This window comes from Gracilinanus agilis, chromosome 1 (assembly GCF_016433145.1).
Source record: "Gracilinanus agilis isolate LMUSP501 chromosome 1, AgileGrace, whole genome shotgun sequence".
Lineage (NCBI taxonomy): Eukaryota > Metazoa > Chordata > Mammalia > Didelphimorphia > Didelphidae > Gracilinanus > Gracilinanus agilis.
The window spans coordinates 292,924,449-292,935,675 of NC_058130.1; the positions used below are offsets into that span (position 1 = coordinate 292,924,449).

Below are 11,227 nucleotides of genomic sequence, written 5' to 3' on the forward strand. Positions count from 1 at the left end.
GCAGAGTTTATTAGTATTAATTATTTTTAATCCAGAGAGTCAGCCAGATAACCGGACCAAGGAGGGCAAAAAGGAATACAACTGCTCTCTTATTTCCCCTGATTTCCCTCGAAACAATCTGGAACTCAGGAGTTCCAGATATAGAAACATATACCCTTTTCCTTATCCTTCCAACACTGGCTGATTAAGTAGAAGGAATTCAGAATGTCTGGAGCCTGAGGTATTCCATAATTTGTATTTAATATGGGTGAAGTAAGAGTTGTTTTTTGTTTTGTTTTGTTTTGTTTTTTAATGTTGTGAGCAGTATTTCACTTCAGGTAATTCAGTCTGTGGCTGTTGTACATCTCAACAGTGGAGGAAGAATATTCTGCATGTTTGTAGACTCGATGCCTTCTGGTGGCTAGTGGAGATAATGCAGCCTTTGAGCAGTCAAATGAGACTACTTAGTTGTAACTGAAAAAGGCCACTTGTGAACTATTTAGACATTATATTTCCTTGCTGGATAATAAAGTGATGCACTGAAATTCTAGAGAGTTAAAGCAGACAGCACACAAACCGGTGTGGACTTCTACTGGGGCATTTCAATTACCTAAATATCATATAGATATAAGTATATAAATACATATACATGTTCTTATATAGTGTGTATATATATATATGTTCATATGTATTTATGTGTGTATATATATATATATAGTGTGTATACATATATATTTAATTTCCATTCCTTATAAAACCAAAAGTTCAGCAAAGAAACTGAATAGCAGAGACCAAAGAAAATATAAACAGAAAAGTTTATTTTAAATATAAATGATAAATTTAGAAATGTGTATGTGACACAGGGAAAGGAAAGGAATAAGGAATTTATCAAGCAATTATTATATGCCAGGGACTGTGATAAACACTTTAAAATATCTCATTTGATAGGTATGGAGTCAGCAAAGATGGGAAGGGAACATTTTTATATGTATGTGCTTGGGAGTATGTAAAATCTTTGTGCTAAATCATAAGGGCATAAGCAAAAAGATTTTTGAAAACAGAATTTTATACATATATATGTATATGTACATATACACTTGTATATGTACATATACATATACATATATATATATATATGCACACATATCTTTCCTCCTAGCATCTAGAACTTTTCCTGCAAATAATAGTACATGAGATCAAATAAAATCAATTGTAAAAAAAAGCAATCTGAATATAGATGTAGTAGATCTGGATTTTGAAAATGTAAATTATGAAGGTTTTTTTTATAAGTAGAAAATTCATCTTTAGAACTAAAAGAGACCTAAAAGCATCTGGTCCAATTTCTTCATCAGTGTATGAATAAATTGGTGCCCAGAGTGTCCAGAGCGCCCAGGGTGGTAAAATTATTTCCCCAAGGTAATAAAGGGCTTTTTATCCTCAGACTTCCTAGAACCAAACCATAACCAGGTTTCCTGAATTCTAATCCAATACTCATATTAATTGATAGAGAACAAATAGTGTAGAATGCATTATAGGTAGCTTCATTTTCTGACTAAGACTCATTTAATTCTGTGAATTCACATTGGGGACAAACTCACCCACACAATCCTCATGTAATGATGATAGTTCATGTCCAAGTGGGCAGTCACATTCAAAGTTGCCTTCTACATTCACACAGTCTCCACCTCTACAAAGTAGAGAGTTGTGTTCACATTCATTAATGTCTGAAAGATAAATGTGATCCATTAAATGATTTTTGGAAAAATAGTTAAGAATTAGAAACATAATAATTAAAATGAATGAACTTCAAAAATGAGATATATGTTTGCATTTATGAAAGGTCCTCCTTTGTCTTCTAATATAATACTGGAAGAATAATTATCTAATAAAAAGTCCTAATATAACTAAAATTACTAAATTATTAAGAAATTTAGTAGTTTGAGTGGGGAGGGTGGAGGTGAAGAAAAAAGTACATATCACAAACTAGGCAAGGAAGGCAACACATTCATCACAAATTATTAGAAGAAAAGATTTTGTTTCTAACTTTTAGGGTTAATTTTCAGGTTTTCTAAATGAATTTTGTCTCTTAGGAACAGATAGCTACTCTCTAATGAATATCCCCTGAAGAGGCTAGATTAAACATTTAACAGAAATTTATAATTTGCTCACTTAAAAGTGGGTTAAAATAACATATGATTAGGGTTGCAATAACTCAAAATTGAAGGTGTTATAAAACCTGGGACAAGGGAATAATAATTCCAATAAAACATTAAAATTTTTAATATAAAACTGTGTGAACCTAGTTTATTTGTTGACTTTAGATTTCCATGAATAAATAGAATCCAGTATCATTATTTTACTCCCATTGAGATGTTGAGTTTTTAGTGAGCTAACAGTAATCAAGGAACATTTTTTTTTTGGTTCATCAATTTATTCTGTTACATCTTGGTCCACAGCTATGTGGCAAGCATAATGAGTCTATGCTACATTTGCTTCAAGTTTTGAGAGCAAGCCAACCATACTTACCCATACAGTTCTTCATCATCATGAACCCGCTTTCATAGCCTTCAAAACATTCACACTCAAAACTGCCTGGAGTATTGACACAAGTACCACTTCCACAAAGGTCAGGGGAAATCTTGCATTCATCAATGTCTGATTTTAAAGAATAAAATGGACTGAAATGAACAAGAGTTAAAGGGTGAGATTTCACCTTTCAGGGGAATGTATAGCTCATTTGAAATATCAGGGAAGTCTGTGTCATGTAGGACAAAGATTTGTTCAGATAACCAGGAGCAGGGGGAATCAGGGGAGCTGAGCCTGGGGTTCATTCCTGTTCCCAACTGCCAAAACTGTCACTGGCAACTGGCAGAGTCACCTTTCTCTCTGTCAGAATTCTGGAACCAAGAGGGTAGTAGTTGTTGTTGTTTTTAAAGAGACTTTATAGCTTCCTGGATAGAAAATGACAAAATGTCAAGTGGAAGAAAAAGTTTAACTATGGTAATGGCAACCATCGGATGGTATTTTGAGATACTTCGGGATGCTTTTATGGCAAATCTATTGTGTTGGCTGCAACAACAACAATACCTCCTTGATTGTGAACAGTTGAAGATGAGGTTCCTGTGAGCAGGGGTAGGATGTAACTCATTGGCAAAGGGATAGATTCAAAAGGGCAAGAATCATATTTATCTATAGTCATGCAAATACAAAATAATAGTAATATATGAGAAATGACAATGAACTTTTTGTACTTTAATTTGCTGTTATGGACCTATAATATAATGTGTAATAATAGACTGCATTCCTTAAAAATATGAGTTATCATGCTTGCTAAATGAATATCTGACTAAGAGGTAGCTGTTCTATGTATCTATACACAACAAAGAAAGAACTTGGCAGAAAGAGAATTCATTTCTATTCCTGATCTGATAAAAGTATTGGTTAGACAAAATTCAACAAATGACCCTTGTTTTTGAAAGTAGAAAAACCTTATAGATAAATTCCAAAGTCAGCTGCTATGTAGTGTTTTAATATGTTTCAGTTTTAAAATACTTCTTAAAGGAATTGATTATTGTGCTTTTGAAAAAAGTCTTATATAAGTAATATATGTTCACTCCTTAAAATTATTTCTTGGCACTCTTGCTAGGAAACTTTTTCCTTTTTATCTCTTTATTTCTTCAGTTATAAGCAGTATTTTAACTATTTAAATAAACCACTGTCAGTTAAAATTAGAAGGGAAATTAGCTAACTGAGAAAATATTTTCAGGAAGACTTTTTCACAAATATCTTACATAAACATATATAAAAATTGGATTGAAATTTACAAGAAAGATGAATGCTTAAATGAATTATAGATGAACATGCAATTTTTAATCTAATCTATTGAAAACCATATGAAAAAATATTAAGATCATAAATAATTTGAGAAAAGCAAATCTAGGTTCTAACTCTTACCCATCACATTGGCAAAACTGACAAAAAAGAAAGGAAAAAGGATCATTGTTGGAAATGCTATCTGAACACAGGCATACTAATGCAGTGTTAGTGGAGTTCTTAATTAGCCTAGCCATTTAGGAAAATAATTTGGAACTACAATAACAAAAAAAAATCACAAAATTTTGCATCCTCTTTTACCCACCATATGGGTCTACATCCCAAGTGGATCAGATGAAAATGGAAATTATTCATACATATGAACATAGTGCAATTATTTTTTATTATAGCAAAGAACTGGAAAATAAAGAGGGTATCCAATTGGGGAAAGGCTGAACAAATTAAAGTATATGAATGTAATAGAATATGACAGTACTATAAGAAATGATGAAAAGGTTACATGATTGATACAGAGTGAAATGACCAGGACAAAGAGAACTATTTATACATTAACAAAAACATAATGAAAAACAATTTTGAAAGACTTAAGAACACTGATTAATAATTCCAGAGAACAGATGATAAAGCATCTTGTGACAGAGAAGTGATGGATTCAAGGTACAGAATGAGATATTCATTGTCAAAAAAGTCACTAAATATTAATGCATGGGGCTCAACCGGTGAAGATGCCCAGTCAACAGATGTGTCTTGTGTGAGGAACATCAAGGAAGCTAGTGTCACTGGATTAAAATGTATATGAAGGGTGAAGATTTAAGGTGTAATCAGACTGTAAGGTTGAGAGGAAAGGACAGGAGATTATGTAGGACTTAAATCCTCTAAAGCAGATTTATCTGCTCCTGAAGGTGATAGGGAGTTTACTGAGTAGGGGGTATATGTGACAAGGTCAGATTTGCACTTTAGGAGGATCACATTAATAGTTGAGTGGAGGATGGATTGGAGTAACAAGATGTTTGTGGAAGTAAAATCAATCAGCAGGTGTTTGAAATAGTCTAGATGTGAAGTAATGGGGTTTGCACTAACATGGTGGCAATGTCAGTGGGGGATGGGAGTGATTAGTATGTAAGCCATTGTTATTTGTTATCAGATTATCAGATTGCCTTATCAATAGATGGAAATGGTAATGAGAGTTACAGAAATATTTAGAAGTGGGGAAGTTTCTGGGGAAAACACAAATTCAGTTTGGGACAAGTTGAGTCTAATATGTGGTTGTAGATAAGAGATTGGAGATCAGAAGAGAAGTTAAGGACTGAGTAATTATACTGTAGAATCATCAACATAGAGATGACAATTAAATCCAAGGAATTAAATGTGGGAATTTGTTTTGCTTAACCATACATATGTGTTACAAAAGTATTTTGGTCTGATTTTCTCTATGATGATGAGGTGATGACTTCAAGCGATATTATTCCTGGGTTCAAAACCAAGCAGAACAGGTAATGGAAAAATCATCCAGTATCTCTCCCTTAATATCTTCCCAGAGAGCCAACTACACAAGAAATGATATTTTTAAGAAAATGATGAATAAGAGAAAAATGTTTGCAAAACTGTTCAATACATTGAAAAAGCCTCAAAATATATGAAATTGTCCATGCCAATTAACCTTTACAAAGTAGGAGGGTGAGTGGGTTTTATATCTTCTTGTCACACTTGTTCTCTGTAACTTTGCAATATTCACTTTTAATATTTTTGTGGTTGTTTCTCAAATTTACATGATTGTAGTCATTGGGCATATTGTTTTCTTGGGTCTGCTTACTTTATTTGCATCAGTTTATGGAAGTTTTTAGAAGTTTCTCTACATTATAGTCAACATTTCTTTTAAGCTGGAGAAAGAAATAAAGAATCATTTCAGTATCTCTGCCAACAAAATCCCAGATGGGTTCAACTCAATAGCGCCTCCCTCTCTTCCTTGCACCATAGAAGGTGCATGCAGCAAACTGATATGTTAATGTCTTTTATGTTTCCATTTTTCTGTTTATTCTTTAGAGGTGAAAATTCACAAATTATTCTTCAAGTATTAAATCTATAGCCATATATTCTTTTGATTCTACTCACTTCATTCTTCATTATCTCATGTAGTTCCTTCTAATTAAAAAAATTATTCTGCTCATCTTTTCTTATATCACAGTAGTATTCACATTAATATACCACAATTTAGCCATTCTCCAACTGATGGACATCTGCTAAAATTTCAATTCTTTGACACTACAAAGAGAGCTGTTATAAATATTTTGGAAATGTAGCTTCTTTCCCTTTTTCCGTAATCTCCTTGGGAAATAGACCTAGTAATTGTATTGTTGAAACTAAGGATAAATAGTTTTATACTCTGGATGTAATTTCCAATTTGCTCTCCAAAGTGGTTGAATCAGTTCATAGCTCCGAATTTTCTGCTTTCCTTCTAATCTTGGCACCAGCAGCATATTAGTGTTCCCATTTTTTCCACATCTCTAACATTTGTCATTTTGCCCTTTGTCATTTTAGCCAAGTTGATGCATGCGAGATGATACCTCAAAACTGTTTTGGTTTGCATTTCTCTAATCAGAGATTTAGAGTATTTTTTCCATGTACTATATATATGACTGATTTTTTCATCCAAAAACTGTTCATATCTTTTGCTCATTTATCAATTATGGGATGGCTTATTCTTATTAATTTGACTAGGTTCTCTACATATATTTAGATCAGAGAGGCTATCTTATAAGAAATTTTCCCCAATTTTCTGCTTTCCTTTTAATCTTGGCAACATTTGTCTTATTTGTACAAAAACTTTTAAAATGTAATCAATATTTCTATGCATCTCACAATGCTGTCCCTCTCACTTATTCATAAATTCTTCTCCTATCCATAAAACTGATATTCTCTATTCTTCTATTTGCTTATATCTCCTTTTTTTGTCTAGATCATGTATCCATTTTTATATTATCTTAGTGAATGGTGTAAGATATTTGTCTATACCTAATTTCTGTCAAACTTCATTCTGGTTGCCCAAACAAGTTTTTTAAATATATATTTATTTATTTAGAATATTTGTCCATGGTTATATGATTCATGTTCTTTCCCTTCTCTCTTCTCCCACCTAACCTCCCCAGAGCTGACAAGCAATTCCACTGGGTTATACGTATATCATTGTTCAAAACTTATTTCCATATGTTTAAAATCCCAATCATATACCCATCAAACCATGTGATTGATTGTATGTTTTTCTTCTGCATTTCTACTCCCACAGTTCTTTCTCTGGATGTGGATAGTGATCTTTCTCATAAATTCCTCTGGGTTGTCCTGGATCACTGTATTGCTACTAGTAGAAAAGTCTGTTATATTTGATTGTGCCACAGTGTATCCATCTCTGTGTATAATGTTCTCCTGGCTCTACTCCTTTCACTCTGCATCAATTCCTGGAGGTTGTTCCAGTTCACATGGACTTCCTCCAGTTCATTATTTCTTTGTGCACAAGAGATACCATCACCAAGAGATACCACAATTTGTTCAGTCATTCTCCAACTGAAGGACATTCCCTTATTTTCCAATTTTTTTTTTTTGCCACAGCTATAAATATTTTTTGTGCAAGTCTTTTTCCTTATCTCTTTGGGGTACAAACCCAGCAGTGGTATGGCTGGGTCAAAGGGTAGGCATTCTTTTTGGGCATAGTTCCAAATTGCCCTCCAGAATGGTTGAACCAATTCACAACTCCACCAGCAGTGTATTAGTGTCCCAATTTGTCCAAATTTTATCAAATAGTGACTTCTTATCCCAATATCCTAGATCTATACTTTTCTTAAATACAAACTATAATAATCTTTTACTACTGCTTGTTTTGTGTCTATACTATTTCCCTGATCTACCTTTCTTTTTCTTAGTCAGTACCAAATACTTTTGACAATTACTGCTTTATAATAACAGTTTAAAATTTGGCACTGCTAGACTTCTTTGCATTTTTTTCCCCATTCTCTTGATATTCTTGATCATTTTGCTCTTCCAAATGAATTTTGCTTTTATTTTTTTTCTAGTTCAATAAGATAATTTCTGGTCATATGAATGGGAAGATATTCAATAAGTTTTAGTTTAGGTAGGATTTTCATTTTAATTATATTGGCTCTGCCTATCCACAAATAATTAATATTTCTCCAATTATTTAGTATTTATTTGTATAAAAAGTGTTTTATAATTATGTTCATGTAGTTGCTGGTTTGTCTTGGCAGATATATTCACAAGTATTTCTTTTGTCCATGGCTATTTTAAATGGACTATATCTCTTCTTCGAGAACTTATATGAAATATATAAAAATGCTGATGATTTATGTGACTTTTATATCTTACTACTTTACTAAAATTATTGATAAAAAATGACTATTTTTTTAGGTGAATCTCTAGGTTTTCCACATTTATCATCGTGGCATTTGCAAAAAGAGATTGTTTTATTACTTCTTTGACCATGCTGATTTTTCCAATTTCTTTTTCTTCTCTTATTGCTATTGTTAGCATTTCTAATACCCCCAGTTAAATAATATTGGTGATAATATGCATATTTACTTCACACCTGATCACACCTGATCCCTATTACAAATAATACATGTTGATGGTTTTAGGAAGATATTTCTTCTCATTTTAAGAAAAAGTCCATTTATACTCATGCTTTCTAGTGTTTTTAATAGGAATTAGTGTTGTATTTTATCAAAGGTGTTTTTGCATCTATTGATTTTAATTAATTTGTTATTTTGTTGATAGTTTTCTTTATATTAAACCATCCTTTAATTCCTGGTAAAAATTCTATTTAGTCACAATTTAGTCACAATCTTTGTGATGTATTTTTATAATTTCCTAGCTAGTATTTTATTTAAGATTTTTACCTCTCTATTCACTAAAGCAATTGGCCTACAATTTTCTTTGTTTTTGCTCTTCCTGGTTTAGGTATCATCACCCTGTTTGTTTTATAACAGTAGATTCTAATATATCTTTAGAAGTTATCTAATATGATAAAATATTTTCTTCTAATCTTATTAAAAAATAAACAAAACATTTTGAAAGAGGAATGAAAATACAGTATTTAGTTATTTCCTCTTATTTTATGTACTTTCCTAAGGAAAAGGTCACTTCGGGTATTATTATTCTGGGTATCTATTTACTTTTGGAGTTGAATCAGAAAAAGCAAAAACGAAAAGGAGATCATGTGAATCTTACTAATGTAGAACAATCCAGATGAGCTCAGTTAACTTCCTGATGAACACCAACAAATGAAAGAAGCAAGATTGTTCCTGCAGTAATCAGTAGCACATGGATTGCTTTGATATTCAATTATGTTTATAATCCAGAAGCAAAGGTTTATTAGAATAGCTACATGTTTCTACAAAATATTATTCAAACAAATGTTGCCATAAATCCTATGACATGATAGATGCCTGTTAAACTTGCGCTCTTGCATTTTATATCTATTTGACAAAAGGTCCAAGGAGGTGATATTTTAGAATGTGCTTGTATGCCTTTGGATAGATGGATGTGAGATGGCTGAAAAGATTTAACTATTATGAAGCTGTTTAGCAAGTAAATCTTTCATACTTTAGAAAAACTTTAAATAAATTATATTTAATTTTATACCTATAATAAAAATATGATTATCCTGTGGGAAATTCAAATTCTAATTCTTTTCCAGTTCTTTAAGGAAAATTAATGTGTCCCCAAACAAAACACTGAGACTTATTGTTTCTGCCATTTATGGTTTCATGAGGATTTAGAAGAATTAAAGTCTTTTTAGAAACAAGGTATTGCAAAGTTGGTTTTAATTCCATAATCATATGACTGAAACTAACAGTATGCATGATATTCTTCTTAAGCCTTTAGGATACCAGATATTTTCTACCCTATTCACTTTTATAAATGATACATCTATTTATACTTTAATAAATTTCTGTGGGAAAATATTAAAAATTTGTGAGGAAATTCAATTTAATGGTCTTATGTAAGGCCATCTACATAGCAATACAAACTACAAATACCTTATTCTAAATAGCAGTTCCTATTGTAGATTAAGAATGAAACACACTTAAAGGATGCTTACATTATAGGAAGTAACTAAGGAAAAATGTCAAATATATAAAGTTAAAGCTGCCTGCCACACAAACTTAATTTAAAAAGTACTAGAAAGGGCAACTTTTTATAAAGACTTAAGATTCTCCAGGTAAATTCTGTTTCTTAATTTAAAGAAATGACATATTCTTTTTCTATCTGGATAATTATCTTCTTGGGATATAAATCCATTAGCAGAATCATAAGAATCATCAGTAAAAAGAATATAGTCATTTCAATAAAGTATTTTAAATATACTTCTATCTGTTTGCTCACATCAGTTGCTCCTTTTTTTTGTTTCTTTGGCAAGATTTGCCACCACAAATTCAAGTTTTTCTATTCTGCCTAAATAAAGTCATAACTTCTAATTTCTCTACCTTTATTGCTCTCTTGAACCAATAAGGGTCACTTTACTGTGCAACCATTTCAAATTTAATCTACTTATTTGTTTACTTGCTAGCTTTTGGGGAGGAATGAAACATGGAGAATTCCCATACTTTAAGGTTTAGGGAACACAGATAGGAAAAATGGCAGCACCAGAACAGTGTAGATATTTTCTGGATATCCTATTCAAAGTGTCTAATAGATGGTTGGAAATGTGAGATTGAAGGTCAACTATAAGGAACATTTGAGAATCACTGACATAGGGTGGAGAGTATGGAGACCCAGAGGCAGAATAGCATTAAAACAAGTTTATGTTCAGGTCCTGGTTGGGACCTTGGAAGAGAAACGTCAGAGATAAGAGTGGTGTCTGCCTATCCTCTGAGAAAATCCTGCTCTATGGCTTACTGGACTTCCAGCAGCCTTGCTGGAAGGAGATGTGGCACCCTCCTCCAAAGAATCCAGGACAACGGTGGATCCATCAATCCCAGCCATATAGCTGAGCAGGCACACTGGAAGGTGAAGCGGTAGCTTCTGAAGTGGTAGTGGCAGCTGCTGGGGCTGCACCTTGTGTCCAGAACCACCACACAAAAATACCACAACCACACAAAAGTTTCTAATCGAATTTTTTTCTCCCATTCTGAAAATATAAAATGTTGAAAATTAATAACGAGACTGAAGGCCATGCAGTAGAGTGGTTAAGAAAAAAAAATGACTACTTTTAAAAATAGTAATGTATTATAATCACTTCTACACCCAGAAAAACAATTCCACTTAGATCCAGAGCTTTTTTTGCATGCACTCCCGTATTTCTTGTCATCCCTCACCTTGCTTCCCTTAGTTTTCAGAACAAGCACAGTATAACTCTCATTTGGATGCACTGACCTATGGCAGTGAAGGGCGACCTTTTGAACTT

The 11,227-nt window shown here is 32.5% G+C and overlaps 1 protein-coding gene across 1 annotated transcript in view; it reads right to left on the bottom strand.

Annotated features, from left to right (window-relative positions):
* LOC123251074 (fibrillin-2-like) overlaps positions 1 to 10,950 on the bottom strand; it is a 185,750-nt gene extending 174,800 nt beyond the window's left edge. Inside the window, 4 exon segments of the mRNA XM_044680250.1 lie at positions 1,578 to 1,703; positions 2,506 to 2,634; positions 9,049 to 9,211; positions 10,720 to 10,950. Of these exon segments, the coding sequence (XP_044536185.1) occupies positions 1,578 to 1,703; positions 2,506 to 2,634; positions 9,049 to 9,211; positions 10,720 to 10,950 (649 nt within the window).
* Positions 10,951 to 11,227: the final 277 nt, after the last annotated feature.